At 44.2% G+C, this 21,778-nt stretch overlaps 1 protein-coding gene across 2 annotated transcripts in view; it reads right to left on the minus strand.

Annotated features, from left to right (window-relative positions):
• The window catches only part of SYMPK (symplekin scaffold protein), a 2,606,756-nt gene that overhangs the window by 1,934,459 nt on the left and 650,519 nt on the right, over nucleotides 1–21,778 (minus strand). For both annotated transcript variants that reach the window (XM_044062505.1, XM_044062497.1), the window contains exon 10: nucleotides 21,553–21,704. In XM_044062505.1, coding sequence (XP_043918440.1) covers nucleotides 21,553–21,704 — 152 coding nt within the window. The remainder of the gene's footprint in view (nucleotides 1–21,552; nucleotides 21,705–21,778) is intronic.

Raw genomic sequence — 21,778 nt, forward strand, 5'->3', positions numbered from 1 at the left:
GACTGCTGGTATTGCTAAAGGCCTATGTTGCGGCATACCTAGAAATTCTCTAAGTCTCTTTTTGGACTGAGGATAGTCTTGGCACTTCCAGTGGAAATGCTCTCTTACAGTATGTAAGGTTTCACCAAAAGAAAAATCCTCTGGAGCAGAGGGAATGGATTCCTCTGCATCTGAATCCTCATAAGCAGATAAGGGCATGTCTTCATAATCAGATACCTCAGAGACATCGGACTCTTGGTCTGTTGAAGTTGCTGGGGACAGATCTCTTTCTCTTAGCAGGGGAACACTGACTTCCCCTAATCAGCATAATAAGGTCTTCTGCCATTTTAAGCATTTGATGTTGTGGCAAGGGAGCAGGTGCATGAGCTTTGATCATTGGCATTTTAGGTGTAGTGCGTACATTTGGCCTTAGAATCTCGGTAGTTTTAGACAGAACTGAAGACGCGAAAAGTCATTGGTTTGAGTCGAACATCAGTAGTGCGAAGAACTTCCTCAGAAGCCGGTGCCTGCTCAGTGGCTCTGGACTCATCCAAGGTAGAGACATCTGCAGGTTGTGTAGTCGAAGAGTCTCGCAGCATACCAGACTCCAAATGGGTCTCGGTAGAGGCCTGCGAATCCACTGAAGCGGGCATCAGGGGCTGCAAAAGCACCTCACTGAGTACAGGCGAACTGGCAACTAGCTTAATGGAAGCGTCATCTGCAGATTTGAACATATGCAGTCTGCCTCTGTCTTTATCCTTGCATTTTTACGAAAGATCGGTAGTTGCATGGCTTACCGAAGCCATTTCATAGGTTCATAGGTTCATAGGTTCATACTAGGCTATCTGCCCGAGGGCATTTACAAGCCTAGCCCATAGTTTTGTGGCTTATGCCACCCCTTTAGTATGGGGAACTATACCCATTATTTTGCTGTGCCTCTGTCGAGCAGTGACACTGAGGTAATCCCTGGGGTATATCTGCGATCTCCCATCCATTGGTCAAGATTTCTCTTGAACAAGGCCAGCGAGGTGCTCTGCCTCACATATACCGGGATTTTATTCCACAGCATAGGGAGTCTTTGGGTGATGAATCTATCCCTCCAGCACGTCCTATTAATAGCCATGTCGAGGTTTAAGTCTCCGCCCTTGTGGCTCTGACGGATCTAGATTTTTGAGGTGAAGCATATTCATCAAATCTGGGTTTGACATGGCCTTGTATGTTAGGCAAAGGTCACCTCTGAGCAAGCGGTGCGACTGAATAGAGCTGGAGTTCTTTCAGTCGGGCAGCATAGGACAGATGTTTGAGACCCTTTATCCTTTTGGTGAGGAACTTTTGTGGCCTCTCCAGCTGCTGCAAGTGTCGGGTCAGATACATTCCGAATGGGGCATTGTACTCAATCATTGGTCTGATGAGTGATGAGTATAGGGAGACTATGACCTCCCTTGATCTAGATGAGAATCCCTTCATGATAAGGTGGGCAATGTAGAAGGTCTTCCTAACTACTTTAGCTACATGGGTGTCGAATGACAGACTACTATCAACCTGGGTCCCCAGGTCCCTGATAACTTCTTCTGTGCTCAGTGGATTGCCACCTATTTGGTAGCTAGGGGTAACCTTGTTTTTCCCGAAGGGTATGACTATGCATTTTTGGCATTTAACTTTAGGCCATGGCTCTGGCACCAGTTATCCGTTTCTGTGAGACCCTTCTGAAGGATATCTGTGTCAGATGTGTTTTCTACTATGGCCAGTTTGCAGTCATCTGCAAACTTTGTCAGCCATAACCCTCCTGTGTTTGCTTGTACTTGGAAAAGTAGATGCCAAACAAGAGTGGGCCCAGGACTGAGCCCTGTGGTACACCACTTGTGACAGGCTTTGAGTCTGACATGGCGCCAGCAACACTGACCCTGTGGGTTCTGTCACTCAGCCAGTTTGCAACCCATCTTGTGATGTGTGGGTTAACATTTAAGCTGATGAGTTTTTCAATGATACCCGAGTGGGGTATTGTATCGAAGGCCTTCGCCAGATCGAGGTAGGCTGTATGGACTGCCTTTCCCTCATCAATGGCTTTGGTGACTGTTTCGAAAAAGTCAACCACTGTTTCGAAAAAGTCAACTTCGGACTACGGAGATCGAAAACAAAAGTATTTAGCGACAATAAGGGCATGACGACGAATAATTCGGACGTTGAACAAGGCACAAAATCTACAGCGAGGTACGTCATGGTCTGGGCCTAAACAGGTGACACAGTAAGAATGGAAATCACGGTGTGGTATTTGCTTTCCACAGGCAACACAATTGTTAACTTTTTCTGACATCGGTTGAGCAAGAAGAAAGGATTTCCAACAGGGTACTAAGCTTTAGAAGATTTAGGATAATTGAATTTGGAAACGAAAACTCAGGTAGCGGCCGACTGTCACTCATGCAAACTGCTTCTGCTTCAGGCTCCTCGGCAAGAAAGACTAATGCAATGGTGTGGGCTGCCTGTTTTTATACCCCTGACGTCAGTCTTGGGAGCGACATCAACTGACGCAGAAATACTAAGTCTCTGGTATTCGAGCCGACTGAGGGCTACCTGAGGGCAGATAACCCAAGTGTGATGACTGCAACAGTGAAACACAAAGAACATCATGAGGAGAATAAATCTAAGATGACTTCAATGCTTAATTTAGCAGAAGCATATCGACGTCAAGCAGGAATGGAAATCAAACCAGAAGTAGTCAAAAACCAGGCAGCAACTGAATGTGCCAAAAAAAGAAAGAATATAAGGTGAAGGACCGCATGAGAAGGCAATAAATGCGGAAAAAACAAATATAGTTGCAAGTATAGAAAACTTCTGGAAGAGCCTCATGTTTATCAAGAATGAATGCAGGAATGGTTAAAGAGAGGTGAATTCAAACCAAGAAATTAAAGGTTAATATTGGCAGCCCAAGACCGTGGGCTACGCACACACTGGTTTACAAAGTCCATTGAACATGTGGGAGAAAAGTACAGTTGTGTATACTTACCATAAATGTAGATGTTCGAGTGTATTCACTGTTGCAGTCAACACATTTGGGTTACCTGCCTGCAGGTGGCCCTCAGCCAGCCTTAATACCAGTCTCTTCGGATTTCTGTGCCGGATGCTGTCTCTTCTTTCATGACGTCAGGTTGTCAGGGCTATAAAACATGCAGCCGACGCCATTACATTAGTTTTTCTTGCCCCAGATGTCAGGTGTGGGAAGCAATTATATGTTAGGGTACACCTCCATCAAAAAGCAAATACACCAGAAAAACTAAATATACCAAACAAAAAATGAAAGGTAGAGCCAAGAGAAATCAGGGGATTGGAGGGAGGGTAACCAGGACTGCAACAGTGAATACACTCGAACATCTACATTTATGGTAAGTGTACAAAACTGTACTATGCTCTTCATGTTTCACAGTTGCAGTCATCACATTTGGGTTGATTCCCAAAGCTAAGAAAGGGAGGAGGAAATTAAAGAGCATTAGGACCAGCTATTAAGCCCTGCAAGACTGCAGTGGCAAAACCAGCTCTGGATTTAGAAAAAACAGACATGTGGTAATGCTAGGTGAAGGTATGTACAGAGCTTCATTTAGCAGCTTCTAGGATGTCCCTGGTAGGGACTCCTCTGCGAAAGGCTGCAGAGGTAGATTCAGCCCTGGTAGAATGTGATCTTATCCCCTGTGGGGTAGGTTTTCCATTGTGCTTGTAGCAAAAATGAATGCAATGGACTATCCATTTGGAAATGGTTTGCTTTGAAATGGCATTCCCCTCCACCCCTGCAGCAAAACCAACTAAGCAGCTGTTCAGATTTTCTGAGATGCTTAGTCCTGTCCAAATAAAATCTAAGTTGTCTGTGCATGTCCAGAGAGTGCATTATTCGTTCCCCTTAGTTTTGTGGATTAGGGAAAAAAAGTAGGCAAATGAATGGACTGATTTAGGGCCACACTAGACACCACCTTGGGCATAAAGGAAGGATTTGTCCTGAGGGAAACCCTGTCCGCATGGAAAATAATGAAGTGTTCCACTGCCATGAGGGCCTGCAATTCAGACACCCTTCTTGCAGAAGTGATGGTTAAAAGGAAGGCTGTTTTCCAAGAAAGGCATTTCAACTCTGCTGATGTAGCTGGCTCAAAGGGGGGGGGGGTGAGCTTTTCCAATACAAAGTTAAGGTCTCAGGCTGGAGTGGGAGCTCTCCTGGGGGGTCATAAATGTTTGGCCCCTCTAAGGAATTGTTTTAGCAGGGGGTGAGAGAAGCGGGGTGACTCCGTATTATAATGTGCTGAAATGGCAGAGGCATGAATTTTAATTGACGAGAAGGATAGGCCCTTGTGGAGTATTTCTGTTGAGTACTGAAGAATATGAGGTAAGCTGGGCACTGTTGTGCCCATTCCCTGAGTCTGGCTCCAGGAACAGTATCTTTCCCACTTTTTAGCATAGGACTTTCTAGTACTAGGCCTCCTTGCCTCCAGAATAACATCTAGCACCTGCTTACTGAGGGATGCTAGAGGAGAGCTCAAGGAATTAGCCAGGCTGCAAGGTTCAGGGTTTGAAGCTGAGGGTGCAGAATCTGGCCCGCCTGCTGGGACAGTAGGGAAAGGGTCTGAGGCAGGTGCCATGGTTGCAGCAGTATCATACTGCACAAGATGGGGTACCAGTGGTGGCGTGGCCAGTCTGGTGCATGTCCTTGGCTTGTCCTGCTTAATCTTTAGTAGAACCTTTCAGAGGAGAGGCAGAGGGGGAAAGGCATAAACTGAGAGGCTTTCCCAGGTAAAGGACAGGGCATCCACTTTCCAAGCTTGACTGTGGGGAGTCCTTGTGCAGAATTTGTCCAATTGGTAGTTCTGAGGGGAGGCAAACAGGACTACCTCTGGAGTCCCCCATACATCCTTCTAAGTTGGGAAGTGCTGATTGAGGGCTCAGTGTCTGTTATTCTAAAAGTGTATTAATTCTAGTTTAAGCACTTGGGCTTCAAGCCAGTTATTTTACATTAAGAGGGTTCGTGGTCTGCACTCTTGTGGGAGGAGAGGCTGGACTCTGCCCTTCTGAGCTGGGAATTTCTGGTTAAAGGCTTATAGTGCCTGCATATTTCAACTGCTTCTTACTGAAATTGGTACACCTTGTTTGCTGTAGCATAGACTAGATCCAGGCCTGCTGAATCTAGCTTTGTTTGTATAACTTGAGCACTAATCCAGGCATTCTTTAAAGTACTCAATTGTATTTATTACTGCTTGGTAGTAACTTGATTAAAGTGTAGCTATCATTCTAAGTCTTTTGGATTAAGCACTTAGGCTTCAGACCAGTTGTTTTACATTAGGAAGGTTTGTGGCCTGCACTGTGGTGGCATTTCAGGTAGCTTACATCCTTCTAAGTTGGGAACTGCTGATTGAGGGCTCAGTGTCTGTTATTCTAAAAGTGTATTAGTTCTGGTTTAAGCACTTGGGCTTCAGGCCAGTTATTTTACATTAAGAAGGTTTGTGGTCTGCACTCTTGTGGGAGGAGAGGCTGGACTCTGCTCTTCTGAGCTGGGAATTTCTGGTTAAAGGCTTATAGTGCCTGCATATTTGAACTGTTTCTTACGGAAATTGGTACACCTTGTTTGCTGTAGCATAGACTAGATCCAGGCCTGCTAAATCTAGCTTTGTTTGTATGCTTGTTGTTGTTTGCTTGTTATTTCCCTGAAACGCTAATTTCACCTAAAACGTGGCTTTTCAGCACTTCTGTGGATCCCTAGTGATATCTGCATTGCTTACTGTACTTATTTCCTTGTTTCACTTGAAAGAAAGTTACTGTTTGTCGTTTTTGCACTTAAGTTACCTGTAACACATTGCATTTAAGTTACCTGGCACTTGCTCACTAAGTCAGCACTAAAAAATTAAAAGCACTACACCCTCACAAACTCCCTTGAGTACTTTGTTCCCCATTGGCCCTTTTTTCAATTATAAAGGAATTCTCAATACTATTCTAGCATGTCCAAAGGTCAGTTGTCAATCTCCTCTCCGGTCCAGCTGGTGAATCTCGGAATCTTGAGGCAATGTTACAACTGCCTCATGTACACAGACAAACCTGTCCTACTCCCAACAAATTCCAACACGTGAGAGATGCAACCATATAGCCAAACTGGAGGCTAAGCTCTCTCAACTCAGTACTGGCGTGACCAGTCAGGAGGAGAAGGAAACCATACTCACTACAATTCCAGTCTCACATAGACCTACCACGACAGCAAACCAAACACATAAACACACAAAAACATACTCGGAGGCTCTAAATAAAAATCTGCCTAAGCAGCAGAGACCTCCAAAGCAGACACCCAAGCAACCGCTACCCCAAAACAAAACACGTGCAACACATAGCCCACAAAGCCAGTGTGCCGAACAGTCACAGCCCTTAAGGCTAAACAACACACCTGATACACTTGTAATAGGTGACTATCGTCAGGCACACTGACGTCCCGCTCACCAGGCTGAACAAGGAGAAGGTCACGGTGAGCTGCCTGTCAGGCACTAGGATCCGCCACATAACACAAGCACTAAGGTCACTCCAAGGCAAGTACAACTATGACTCGGTCATTGCCCATGCTGGTGTGAATGACCTGAGATGTACCTCCCTGGACTACATGAAAACAGACATAGAGGAGCTCTCTGAGCATGTAGCCCAGGCCGGTATGACCCTGACCTTGAGTGGCATCTTACCCTCACCAAGAATGATGCCACAATATGAAGACAAGATGATCAATTTCAACAATTGGCTTAAGTATTGGTGTCATTCAAAGGGGATCCAATGCCTGTCAGCCTGGGATGACATGCTCGACAAGCTACAATGCTTCGCTAGGGACGGCTTGCACCTGTCACCCCTGGGCTTTTGGATATTGGCAAAGGCTCTTACTACCCCCATAGTGCCTTTTTTAGGCAAGGCTCAAAAGACAAACCCACCTCCATAGATATCACAAGGGATAAGAAACTAAGAGTAATGCTACTCAACGCCAGAAGTCTAAACCTCAAGATGCACGCACTCGAAACTCTCCTTAGCATGGAGAACATAGATATCTGTGCAATAACAGAAACCTGGTTCAAGGCTCCCCAGAGCACCCCAGCACTACCAGGTTATACCTCATACCATGCTTTTCAGCACCAAAACTTGGACCGAACCACAAAAGGAGGGGGAGTATCAATATTCGTCAAAGATACCCACACCTCCAGGTTGGTGGCACAGCACGAAGCATCAGAGACTATCCATGTGCAACTAACAGTGGGTAAAACTGCCTTCCAGTTTATAGCTTGCTACAGACCACCCTCCCAAACCCAAGAACCCCACTCAGCCTTCCTGAGAACACCGGAAAATATGAAGGTCTCTCCAAACAGCATTACATTGGGCGACTTCAACTACCCAAACATAGACTGGGAGCATTACTCTAGCTCCAACACCCTAGCCCAAAGGTTCCTAGAATTTATAAACTCAAATGCTATGGAACAACTTGTTACCACTCCCACAAGAGGGGAAAACATACTGGACCTGATCATCACCAACATGGGGACTCTATGCTCCAGACCAGAAGTGTATCCCTCACTGGTAACATCAGACCATAAACTAATCTCACTGGATATTCACATCCCGACCCCACCCTCTGCCCAGAAAACCACAGTGAAAAACTTCTCTAAAGCAAATTTCACACTCCTCAAAACCGAGGTGGAATCCTACAAAGCCCACAGGCCTGTGGAAAATACGGCCCAGACCGCAGAATCCTTTATAAACGCATTCTATGATCACCTTCAGGAATGCATGGATCATGCAATCCCAAATTGAACCAAGACCCAATCCTCCAAAGGCAGACGTCCTGTCTGGTGGACCCCAGCCATAAACAAACTATACAATAGAAGGAGGAAGCTACTACATGATAGTGCAAAATCCCAAAAAGGGAAGGCATCTCTGATCAGTATTAGCAAAAAACTACAGGCACTCATAAAATCGTGTAAGGCCAGCTTCGAGAGAAAAATTGCACAGGACACTAAGGATAATCACAAGGCTTTCTTTAGTTATGTTAGGAACCTGGGTGGGAATTCCCAGATATGCTCAGAATTAGTCCAAAATGACAAAAAATACACCGAACCCACAGACATTGCCAACATCCTAGCTGACAGGTTCAGCACAACCCCTCCCACCAAAAGGGCTAATATCTATCCCAGCAGAGTGCTGCCCCTGACATCTCAGATGCTCAGGTAAGAGCCGCCCTCTCCAAAGCAAAAAACACAGCATCAATGGGACCAGACGGTGTCCCGGGCTGCGTCCTACATGAACTCCAAGAAGAGCTAAACCCAAACATAAAACTATTGTTCAATCTAAGCCTTACTACAGGATATGTACCCAAAGAGTGGCGTACAGCAACAGTGGTCCCTCTCCACAACGGTGGTGCCTCAACGGATCCTGGAAACTATCGCCCCATAAGCCTGACTAGCTTGGTCTGCAAAGCTATGGAAAGGATCATCATGGACCTCATAAATAAAGATACTGGGGACCTACAGACACTGGATCCTACTCAGTTCGGCTTTGTTAAGGACAGATCCTGCCTCTTAAACCTGGTCGATTTCTTTGAAACAGTCACCAAGGCCATTGACGAGGGGAAGGTGGTCCACACAGCCTACCTGGACCTCGCAAAAGCCTTCGATACAATACTCCACTCGGACATTATAGATAAGATCACCAGCTTAAATATAAACCCCTATGTCACTAGATGGGTTGCAAACTGGCTCAAGAACAAAACCCACATGGTTAGAATTGCTGGAGCCATGTCAGACTCCAAACCAGTTACAAGTGGCGTCCCACAAGGCTCAGTCCTGGGACCTCTCCTGTTCGGTATATATTTCTCGGAGGTACAGGCCAACACAGAAGGACTGTGGCTGACCAAGCTCACAGATGACTGCAAACTGGGTGCCATAATCAACTCTCCAGCCGACACAAGCATCCTCCAAAAGGGCCTCATAGAAACAAACAACTGGTGCCAGAGCCATGGCCTCAAGCTAAACGCCAAAAAGTGTATAGTCATCCCCTTTGGCAAAAACAAAGTGCCCACAAATTACCACATAGGTGGTAATCCATTAAGTACAGAAGAAGTAATTAGGGACCTGGGGACCCAAGTTGATAGCAATCTCTCATTTGACAACCACGTGGCCAAAGTGGTTAGAAGAACATTTTATACAGCCCACCTAATCATGAAGGGATTCACATCTAGATCAGGGGAGGTCATCGTGCCTCTTTACTCATCCCTCATCAGGCCCATAATTGAGCACAATTCCCCTTTTGGAATGTACCTTGCCAGACACCTGCAGCAACTGGAAAGACCCCAAAAGTACCTCACCAAGCGGATCAAAGGGCTCAAACAGATGCCATATGCTGCCCGGTTAAAGAAACTCCAGCTCTACTCAGTGGCATACCGCCTGCTCAGAGGCGATCTGTGCCTGACGTATAAAGCCATGTCCAACCCGGAATTAATGGGCATGCTGCACCTCAGAAAATCCAAATCCCATCGAGCTACGCGCTTGAGAGACTTGAATCTCAGCACTGAAATAAATAGGACATGCTGGAGGGACAGATTCATAATCCAGAGGTTCCCTTCACTCTGGAATAAAATCCCAGTCCAGGTTAGGCAGAGTCCCTCATCGACTCTCTTCAAGAGGAATCTTGATGAGTGGATGGGAGATTGTAGGTTTACCCAGGGTATCACTTCTGTGTCACTGTTAGACAGAGGCACAGTATACTAACCTCGAAAAAGGGCATAGCAAAATTAATTTAAAATGGGTGGTGAAAGCCAAACACACTCTGGCCAGGCTTATAAATGCCCTAGGGCAGATAACTTAGTATGAACCTATAAGAGGGTGAATATTTTTGGTTCTAGTTTCCATTTGTGTGGGTCCATGAGATTTCTGCTTAAGTCATCTGCCAGTGATTTCAGCTTGCCTAGCAGGAATTGAGCTTGTAGGCGCACTTGGTAGCTCAAGTCTGAGTTCCACAGAGCCATGGCTACTCTGCAGAGAGGGTACGAGTGGTTTCCCCCCTGCTTGTTTATGTACCACAAAACTGTGGTGTTGTCCTGGAAGAATACAGTCTTTGAAGGCTGTCAGGGAATTCTGTACAGCTAACATTTCTTTTTGATTGATATGTAGGTGCATCTATCTCGGGTTCCATTTGCCCTGAATACACTGCCCTGCCAAGTCAGCCCCCCATGCATAGTCTGATGCGTCTGTTGTTAGGGTTTGGGCGGCAGGAGGTAGAGTGAAAGGGAGCTCCTTGTTGTGGTAGCAGGCCTCTGCCCACCAAAGGAACTCTGTCTTTACACAAGGAATGACAGGAATCATTGATTCCAGGTCCTGAGAATGTTGACACCATAGGCTTTTTAGATACCATTAGAGTTTCCTCATATGCAGTCTTGCATATGGAATTAGTAGAATGCAAGAGGCCATGAACCCCAAGGCTTGCAGATTTTTCCTTACAGACAGCTGGTGTTTTGTGGCCAATAGTTTGTAGTAGGTTGAAAATTAACTTGTTTCTCTGGAGTGAGGAAGGCCATCTGGGAAGTTGTGTTCAAGCTTGCTCCCAGGAATACAATCTGTTGACAGGGTACTATGAGAGATTTCTTTTCGTTTATGGTGTACCCCAGTAAGGTTAGAAGTTTCTTTACAAATGCCAGGTGTTGTAATAGCAAGTCCTGGCTTTCTGCCTGAATCAGACAATCATCCAAGTATGGGTATATATGAATATTTCTCTGCCTGCAAAATGTAATAGCTGGAGCTAGACACTTTGTGAATACCCTGGCTGCAGTAGTTAAGCCAAAGGGAAGTGCAGAGAACTGATAGTGCATGGAGCCTGCTCAGAAGTGTAGGTATTTCCTGCAAGATTCCCTTATTGGAATGTGCAGGTAAGCTTCCTTTAAGTCTAAGGATGTCAGCCAGGCATCCTTGCCTAGCATAGGAAGAAGCTGTTGAAGTGTTAGCATTTTGAATTTTGAAATTACCAGAAAGGTGTTTAGAACAGAGAGGTCCAAGATAGGACGCCAGTTGTTGTCTTCTCTGGGTACCAGGAAAAGTCTTGAATAAAAACCTTGTCCCCTTCATTCTGCTGGGACAGGTTGAATAGCCCTGAAACTGAGAAGAGAGAGAACCTGCTCTGTTGGGCCTCTGCCCATTGATTTGGGGGTAGGTCTGGCCAACCGTTTGGGGTTGGTAGTATGTGGAAGTGGAATCTGTATCCTTGGGAGACTATGTTTAAAACCCATTTGTTCTGGGCAATGAGTTCTCAGTTTTTTGCATGCAGGGCGAGCTTTCCTCCTAAGGGAACAGGTAGTTCAGCAGGGCTTGGAAGGGTTAAGGTTAAGTCATTGTGCTATTTTTCCATAGGGGGGGGTGGCTTACTACTCCCTGCTTTGGAAGTGGGAGCCCCCCACTGCTTAGGTCTGTGCGCAGCCTGAGACTGTAACCTAGGTGGTCTGCTCTTCCTGGGTTTGGACTGAGAAGGCCTAGAAGAGACTGGAAAGGACCAGTTCTTTGAAGGCCAATGCCTACTAAATCTGGGAGGCTGTACTTGTAGGGAATCTTTAACAGTTTGCATAGATTTAGCTTTTTCCTCCATCCTTTTAAGGACTTCTACTTTGCTGCCAAAAAGGCGGTCTTGGTTTAAGGGAACATCCAGTAATTTAGCTTTAACATGATCTGGCAAGTTTTGTTTCTTAAGCCAAACATGCCTTCTAAGTACAGACCCAGTGACAGCAGCCCTGAAAGATGCTTCTAAAGCGTCAAAACCACATTGCAAAGTATGTTTACCAACTTGTTCTGCAGAATGCATTAAATCCTGTAATTCTTTGTGTTCAGCACAGTCAGGAATAAACATAATTTTCTGTTTAAGTAGCCCCATAATATGCTGCTACTTTAACATATGAAACTGGCAATTTAAAGCCCTAATGGCCAAAGTAGCAGAAGTGTATAACTTCTTACCCCATCTGTCTAGGGCTCTAGAATCTCTATCAGAAGGGGTAGTTTTTTTGGCAGCAGTAGCCTTAATGCCTTTTGGTCCTTGGGACATGGTCTCTGGATCCGCAGAAGGATTCTTGAAGAGGAACTTGTGAGAGTCAGGTACTCTGTAATATCAGTCAGGTTTTCTGGGAGCTGGAGGTAAAGTGTCTGGGGTAAGGCTAGATTCCAAGAAAGCATCATCTACAAAGTCCAGAACAGGAGGGATAGCTAGAGGCCTGTGTTGGGGCAGGAGTAAGAATTCCCTAAGCCTCTTTTTGGAATCAGAGTAATCTTGGCTTTCCCAGCGGAAATGCTCCCTAAGAGTATGCAAGGTTTCACAGAAAGAAAAATCTTCTGGAGAGGAAGCAGGGGGAATGGAATCCTCTGCATCAGAATCCTCATAAGTAGATAAGGGCAAGCCCTGGTAATCAGAAGGAGCAGAAATATCAGATTCCTGATCAGAAGAATCAGTAAGAAATTCAGTTCTAGGTCTCTTAGAGGGGGAAGGCTGGCTTTCCCTAATTAAGGTAATGAGGTCTTCAGCCATTCTAAGAATTTGTTTTTGAGGCATATGGGCCTGAGCTCTGAGTTTGGTCATCTGTTTTCTAGGCGTAGTGCAAGTTTTAGGCCTGAGGGATTTGGAACTTCTGGATGGAAACGATGACGTTGGTTTAAAATGCAAGTCTGTAGGCCTGAACACACCCTCAGAAGCCAGTGCCTGCACAGCATACGCAGCTTCCATAGTCGAAGAAGCATCTCGTGGCATATCGGACTCCGAATGGGTCTCAGTAGAGGCCTGTGAATCTAAAATAGTGGGTATCAGGGGCTGTGAGAGTGCCTCACTGAGTACCAGAGGACTGGCGACTAGCTTAATGGAAGCGTTGTCGGCAGGTTTCGACCTATGCAATCTGTCTCTGTCTTTATCCTTATGTTTTTTCGGAAGACTGGTAGTCTGATGGCTTAACGAAGCCATTTCGGAGTACTGAAACCGAATACAAAAGTAATTTGCTGTAAAGACAGCCCGACGACGAATAGTTTGGGGGTTGAACAAGGCACAAAACCAACAGCGAGGGACGTCGTGGTCTGAGCCTAAACAGGGGATGTAGTAAGAATGAAAATCTCTATGAGGTATTTGCTTTCCACAGGTCAGACAATTGTTGACTTTTACTGACATCGGCTGGAGCAACAAAAAGGATCGCCAATGGAGTACTTATCTTTTTTTGAAGACTTCGGATCTGAAACTCGAAAATGAAAATTTCAGGAGTCGGCTGACCGGCTTCTGCTTCAGGCACCGCATGGCAAGAAAGAATGATGTAATGCGTCGTCTGCATGTTTTATACCCCTGACGACCTGACGTCTCATGGAAGAAGAGACGGCATCCGACATAGAAAACCGAAGACTCTGGTATTCAGGCCGGCTAAGGACTACCTGCAGGCAGATAACCCAAATGTGATGACTGCAACAGTGAAACACGAAGAACATCAGACAAATGTAGGTTTTGTAAAACTGAATTGGAAACAGTCACACACCTTGTTGCTGGTTGTGACACACTAATGGCAGAAGGACTCTACACTGAAAGGCATAATAATGTGGTGAGACTGTTGCACTGGGGATTGGGCAAACATTATGGTATCGAAGTAGCTGAAAAAACAGTGGAAACATGAGCCACAAAGCATCACAGAAAGGGATGAAGTTTATATCACATGGGATCACCCATCACCAACAGTTCAAAAGATAGATGCTAGAAAACAGGATATAGTGGTCCAAGAAAAGAAGACAAAAGTAGCATTGGTCACTGAAATCACCACACCCAGTGACTATAGTGTATTGCGTACAGAGAGACACAGTCATAAAATACCCAGGATCTGCAGGCAGAAACGAGAACAATGTGGAAGAAAGATACTCGGACAGTTCCAATAGTAGTAGGAGCAATGGGTCTTCTAAAAAAGAATTTACAACCATATTAAGATATGCTACCAATCCATGTAACCCCGTATGAATTGCAGGAGGATTGGGCACATTGCGGGTGCTGCAAAGAGCACTACTGGCTGACATCAAAGATTGAAGGAATACTAATTTCATGAACTTTAATCATACTTTACTTAGGAATGGGGTCCATTCCCATCATGGTATTAGAAACCCAAAAGATTTTGAAAAATTAGAAGAGAGACTGCTGTTCCAACTAGCATTCCAGGAGAACTGGATATTGCTAGAATGACACATGATTATATATCACACAAAGAACGTTAGTCAGAAACATCTGAAACTGCACAGTAACATGAAAAAAGTATGTCTTTTTTAGAGCAAAAAGTCACCAACAAGTGTGACACAATCCCTCACCTATCTTTACGAAAGATGTCCAATAAAAACAATGCAGGAGCGTCTCTAATTTGGCAGTTAAGAGTCTTGCAATGTAGTGGTACAAAATGTAAGAAGAGTTCGTTAGCCATATGGAGGTAATTTGTTTGGACAGTGCTACTCTGCATGAAGGAGACAAAGAGTTGACCAAACAGTCTTTTGTATTTTTAATAGAATATTTACTGTGTGTGGAATCCTATATTTCAAGTTGTATGCTGGGATGAAAAAGAAACTGAACAGGTTGTTTAAAGAAGAAATGAAAGGCATACAGGAAGGACTTGTTCTCAGCATCACTCTTTTCCCTATGGAAAGCACTATAAGGCTCCTTGGCCATCAATGCTAGATGAGTTTAAAGATTCCCCTGGCAAAAGCAATGGCTATGAACATTTGTTTTTTTTCAAGAAGGGAACTGCAGAGTCATAGCACTAGCAATTTCGAAATGAGGCAGTGTCAGCTACACAAGTCCTAAGGAAAAGGAATGAACCTTCATGGAGATCAAAGGCATAGGGTGACCTACATAGCACTTCTGGGGTTGGTACAGAATTTTGTGGACTGTCCTTAGTTGTGAGAGAGATTTTGCAAGATCTAGTCAACCGAGTTTCTGGACAGCAAAACAATGGTAGGTTTGAAGACAGAAGGTCAGTGGCAAACTTATCAACTTGTTGTAGACATGTTCAGCCTTGTTTAGTAAGGTAGTTTGTAAAGATGGTTGATGCATTATGGGGAGTTGGTAGTAGGTAGGCAGCAGGAATAGTTTTGCAGTTGTGCTCAGAGAAAAATGTTAGTTTTGTAGAGTAATCCACATATTTTGTGAACTTTGTTGAGAGCTGCTGTGAAAAGGAGATTAAATTGTAGACAGTTATCAATGGTAATCCTAAAGAATGACTACGCCAATATTGGTATGATCAGATGAGGTGATTGAAAAGGCTAAGTTATATATAGAGCTTGCCTGGGTAAGAGCACGAGTTCAGTCTTTTTAAGGTTGAGTAAAAATGTATAGATTGGTCTAACTTTGCTTCACTAGGGAGGAACGCATACTGAGTGAAATCTGCACATTAGATAAGGGTGCAGTTGCTGGTATATTGTATTAAAGTAACCTTATTAGTGGAGAAAAATAGTGCATTTATGAAAATACTGAATAGCCAGTCCAGAATGGAGCCTTGGGGGAACCCGTATGATTACAGGAAAAGGGGAGTAAGAATTTGTCACTTAAAGCTTTGAGATCTGTAACATTTGAATCACGGGAGTGAGTTTGTGGACAGACCTGTTTTAGATACATGCCTTTCCCAGCAGTGTTCTAGGAACTAAAAGCAGGCCCTGTAGGATGACCAGACTAAAAAACACCCATTCTCATGACTGGATATGAAGTTTAATAAATGTTTAGAGAAGAAAAATTAAGTTGCTGCCTCACAAATACTTTGAGAAGAGCCATTCATGAGGAAGGCAAATAGAGTGAAAGCTACTCCTGCAGAATGGGCTCTGACCTGCCCTGTAAGAATCTGTCATGTTTTTCAATAACACAAAAAGCACTTATCTAGCCATTTACATATTTGGAGACTGGTCTACCCAGTTACTTTGAAACAAAGGACATGAATATTCACTTGTTTCTGGGGTTACTTTGTAACAAAGGACACAAATATTCACTTGTTTCTGGGGTAACTGCCACTGTGTCGATGTCTGAATAAAGTACAGTTGTGTACACTTACCATATATGTAGATGTTCGAGTGTATTCACTGTTGCAGTCATTACATTTGGGTAATCTGCTGGCAGGTTGCCCTCAGTCGGCCTGAATAACAAAGTCTTGGGTCCTGTGTCGGTTGCTGTCTCCTCTTCCATGACGTCAGGTCATCAGGGGTATAAAACATGCAGCCGACGCCATTTTAATCAGTTTTTCTTGCCCCGGATGTCAGGTGCCCCCCCAAATGGGGAGAAAAAAATAAATATATATATATAAAATAAAACTGTAAATATATAAATGCACCTTAGAAACATAAAATTTACCTTCAACTAAAAGCAATACACCACAAAGGCTTTTGAGTATAGTGAAGCGAAGAAAAGGTATAGAATGGGGGATGGTGGGTGGGTAACCCGGACTACAACAGTGAATACACTCGAACATCTACATTTATGGTAAGTGTACACAACTGTACTATGTTCTTCATGTTTCACTGTTGCAGTCATTACATTTGGGTAGAATCCCAAAGCTATGGCCGGGAGGATGGAGCTAAACAGCATTAGGAGCAGCTATAAGGCCCTGCAGGACTGGAGTGGCAAAGCCTGCCCTGGATTTAGAGAAGAGAGGTAAATGATAATGATTTGTGAATGTATGAACAGAACTCCAAGTAGCAGGTTCTAGAATGTCTTTGGTTGGGACCCCTCTGAGAAAAAGCTGCTGAAGTAGAGGCAGCCCTGGTGGAATGGGATTTGATCCCCTTGGGCACTGGTTTACCATGGTGCAAATAGCAGAAACGAATGCAGTTGCTTATCCATTTAGAAATAGTCTGCTTTGATATAGCCTTCCCCTCTGATCCTGCAGCAAATGCTATTAGTAGTTGCTCAGACTTTCTTAGAGATTTTGTCCTGTTTAAGTAGAATCTTAGTTTTCTGTGTACATCCAATGAATGCAGAATCCACTCCCCCTTGTTCTGCGGATTTGGGAAAATGTTGGCAGGTGAATGGTCTGGTTAAGAGCCACATTGGATACCACCTTAGGCATAAAAGAAGGATTGGTTCTGAGGGCCCCCTGTCCGGGTAAAATATAATGAAAGGCTCCACTGCCATGAGAGCCTGTAGTTCTGAAACCCTTCTTGCTGAAGTGACTGCCAAAAGAAAAGCTGTCTTCCAAGATAGCAATTTTATATCCGCAGTAGCTGCTGGTTCATAAGGAGGCAGGGTGAGTTTTTCCAGCACAAAATTGAGGTCCCATGCAGGAGTTGATGTTCTCCTGGGAGGACTTAATTTTTTGGTCCCTCTGAGATACTGTTTAAGCAGTGGATGGGAAAAGAGGGGAGGCTCTGTGTTGTAATTAGCCAAGATGGCAGAGGCATGGATTTTTATTGAAGAAAAAGATAGGCCCTTGTCAAGCATCTCAGTCAAATATTGTAAAATCTCAGGAATATTGGGCTTTGCTGTGTCTATTCCTTGCGCTTGGTTCCAAGCACAGAATCTCTTCCATTTGTCAGAATAAAATTTTCTAGTACTAGGCCTTCTGGCTTCCAAAATGACATCCATTACAGGTTTACTGAGAGATGTGGTTTGAATAATTAGTTGATTAGCCATGCTGCAAGATTCAGAGTTTGGAGCAGAGTGTGCAGAATTTGATAGTTCTGCTGAGACAGTAGATGAGGTGTTTGAGGCAAGTACCATGGAGGAAGGTGTGACATATTCCTTAGAAGCAGGTACCAGTGCTGGCGAGGCCAGTCCGGAGCAATTAGGATCATTTTTGTTTTTTCCTGTCTGACTTTTAGTAAGACCTTGGAGTGTAGATGCAGAGGGGGAAAGGCATAGACTGATAGGTTTTTCCAGCTGAAGGATAGAGCATCCACTTTCCATGCTTTTTTGTGATGAATTCTTGTGCAGAATTTGTCCGATAGTTTTGTGGAGAAGCAAAAAGATTTATGTCTGGGCTCCCCCATTTCTGTGTTAACATGCTGAAGATTTGTGTATCCAGTTTCCATTCGTGTGGGTACATAAGATTTCTGCTTAGGTCGTCTGCCAGAGTATTTTGCTTTCCTGGCAGGAATTGAGCTTGGAGATGTATTTGGTAGGTCAAGGCTGTGTTCCACAAGGCTATAGCTAGTCTGCAAAGGGGGTAGGAATGTGTACCCCCCTGCTTGTTTATGTACCACATAACTGTGTGGTGTTGTCCGTCTTTATCAGTAGTTGTCCTGGATGAAGTAAGTCCTTGAAGGCTGTCAGAACATTCTGAACAGCTAGCATTTCTTTCTGGTTGATATGCAGATGCATTTGGTTTGGGCTCCATTTGCCCTGAATTCATCTCCCTGCCAGGTGGGCCCCCCAAGCATAGTCTGATGCGTCTGTAGTTAGGGTTTGGGCGGCAGGGGGTAGAGTGAATGACAGTCCCTTGTTTTGGTGACATGTCTCTGCCCACCAAATAAACTCCTGTTGTAAGCAGGGAATGAGAGGAATCATTGCTTCCAGGCTGTGACAATGTTGACTCCATAAACATTTTAGGTACCACTGAAGTTTCCTCATATGCAGTCTCGCATATGGAATTAGTAGAATGCAAGATGCCATGATCCCCAAAGCCTGCAGAATTTGTCTTGCAGATAACTGGGTTTTTGTTGCCATTTGTTTGAAGTATGTTGCCAATTGCCTTTGTTTGTCTGGCGTGAGGTAAGCCATCTGGCCAGTTGTATTTAAGCTTGCACCCAGGAATGTAATTTGAGAGGGTACCAGTCGTGATTTATTTTCGTTTATGGTGTAGCCTAGGCATGCTAGAAGGCTTTTTAGAAACGCCAGATTTTGAAGAAGAGTATCCTTGTCCTCTGCTTGAATGAGACAATCGTCCAGATAAGGATAAATTTGAATGTTTCTTTGTCTGCAGAATGCAATTACTGGTGCCAGGCACTTTGTAATGACCCTGGACGCAGCAGACGCCAGTGCCTACTGAACCTGGGTGGCTGCACTTGCAACAAATCTTTTACAGTTTGCATAGATTTGGCCTTGTCTTCCATTTTCTTTAAAACCTCTTCCGCCTTAATAACAAACAGAGTATCATGCTGCAAAGGGGCATCCAACTATTTAGCTTTAACATGATCAGGCAGGTTTTGCTCCTTGAGGCACATATGCCTTCTAATCACAGATCCAGTATTGGCGGCCCTACAAGAGGCCTCCAAGGAATCAAAACCACATTGCAAAGTATGCGTTCCAACCTGTTCTGCTGAATGCAATAAATCCTGTAACTCTTTATTTTCCACACAATCAGAAATCAACATAATTTTCTGTTTCAGTAAGCCCATAACATGCTGTTGATATTTAAAACTGGCAGTTTAAAGCCCTGATTGCCAAGGTTGCAGACGTATGAACCTTCTTACCCAATCTATCCAATGCCCAGGAATCTCTATCAGAAGGGGTAGGATTTTTGGCTGTAGAAGCCTTAACACCCTTGGGACCCTGAGAAACAGTCTCAGGATCAGCAGCAGGATTTTTGAAAAGAAATTTGTGGGAGTCAGGAACCCTGTAATATCTGTCTGGCTTACTAGGAGCTGGAGGCAGGGAATCAGGAGTCATGCTTGATTCCGTAAACACATCAACAATGTCTAATACAGGAGGTATTGCCAAAGGCCTATGCTGAGGAAGAAGGAAATCCCCAAGCCTCTTTTTTGATTCAGAGAAGTCCTGACTCTCCCAGTGAAAATGTTCCCTTAAAGTATGCAAAGTCTCTCCAAAAGAGTAATCCTCAGGAGGAGATGCAGATGGGATGGATTCCTCTGCATCAGAATCCTCATAGGGTGAAATAGAAAATTCCTGATCAGAAGAGAAATCAGAAGTAACGGAAACCTGATCTGAAGATTCATAATCAGTGCCTTGCCTAGGCCTCTTAGCGGGTGGGGGTGGGGGTGGGGGGTTGGTTGAGAACCCCTGATCAAGGTAATTAAATCCTCAGCCATTTTGATCATCTGTTTTTTAGGCATAGGGGCCTGAGCATGTGGCTCATGCGTCATTTTTTTAGACATAGAAGTCGTTTTTGACTTTGTTTTTGTTGCTGGCGTCAGTTTAATGTAAAAATGTTGAGGCCTGAAAACACCCTCAGAAGCCGGTGCCTGCTCAGCGGCTCCGGACCCATCCAAGGGAGAGACATCCGCAGGTTCAATACTTGAAGAATCTCGCAGCATAATGGACTCCAAATGGGTCTCTGTAGAGGCCTGCGACTCAAAAGTAGCGGGTATCAGGGGCTGCGAAAGCGCCTCACTGAGTACCAGAGAACCGGCGACTGGCTTTGGAGAAGCTTCGTCGTCGGTTCTGGACCTCGATGGTCTGTCTCTGTCTTTTTCCTTGCGGTTTTGTGAACTCCGGTATTCGGATTGCTAACAGACGACATTTCAGGGTAGTTAAATCTTGAACCAAAATATTTAGAAGCAAAAATATACTGACGCTTAATTTTAAATTTGGCACAAAACCGACAGCAAGGCACGTTGTGATCAGGGCCTAGGCAAGGAATACAGTACAAATGAAAATCCTTATGAGGTATTTGCTTCCCACAAGCAATGCAATTATTAAATTTTACTGATATTGGTAAGGAACAAGAAAATGTTTCCCCAACGGGGTAATTAGCTTTAGTTTGAAGACTCCGGTTCTGAAACTCGAATACGAAAATTTCAGTAGTTGGCCGACCGGTACTTGCGAACTGCTTCTGCTTCGGGCACAGCGCAACTGATTAAAATGGTGTCGGCTGCATGTTTTATACCCCTGACGTCATAGAAGAGGAGACAGCAACCGACGCAGGACCCAAGACTTTGTTATTCAGACCGACTGAGGGCAACCTGCCAGCAGATTACCCAAATGTAATGACTGCAACAGTGAAACACGAAGAACATCTGACTATGGAATGCTTTGGATGGAACAGTGCAAGTGTACATTGCATGAATGCCAGACTGCTGAATTAACATAGGAAAGCAGAGATTCAGTACTCCTCTGTAAGTATGAGTGCTTGCTAGGACTAAGACTAGGGTTATGGTTAGCTCTACATGTATCTTTAAAATTTACTGTTAATGACAGGGGTAAGACATGAATTACGGTTAGGGTTAGTATAGATAAAGTAAGCCTTTACATATAAACACATACAGATATAGACACACATGTGTACGTGCGTATACACACACACACACACACACACACACACACACACACACACACACACACACACACACCAACTCCACTGTTGCACCACAGTGGAGAAAAGGGGAAAACACCCTAAAAGTATACCACCTGCTTGCATATTACAATACAGTGTGGTGAAAATCTCAGTGATATGGTATCTTCTCAAGAGATGATTCTAAGTATGCCTAACAATATATATCTAAATTACTGACCAGTAGTGTATCATAGTTAGTAAACAAGTAGCTATATTTGAGCATCTCAGTGAAAATTTACTCGACTTAAACAGAGCGCATATTTAATCTTATTCAATCAGAACTACCCCTAAAGCAAAGCTCATTCACATCAACTTTGAATTTTTGTTTTTCACATTACCAAATTGGCAACATTTTCTGGTGTCAGAAGTGGCGTCAAGAACTCCGCAGTGATATCAATGGCAGACTGGGTGCTCTGAGTGGGTGTCTTTGGGACCGATGTTGAAACCGTCTCCAGATCCTTATCCTCATCATCTTCAGCCAGTGGTGGTTCTGCAGAAATCAGAGTCACATTTCACTGCGTTCCTCTTTAAGATATATAAACTTACTTTAAAAAATATACAAGA

This window comes from Protopterus annectens, chromosome 1.part0 (assembly GCF_019279795.1).
Source record: "Protopterus annectens isolate FY-2018-M chromosome 1.part0, PAN1.0, whole genome shotgun sequence".
Taxonomy (NCBI): domain Eukaryota; kingdom Metazoa; phylum Chordata; order Ceratodontiformes; family Protopteridae; genus Protopterus; species Protopterus annectens.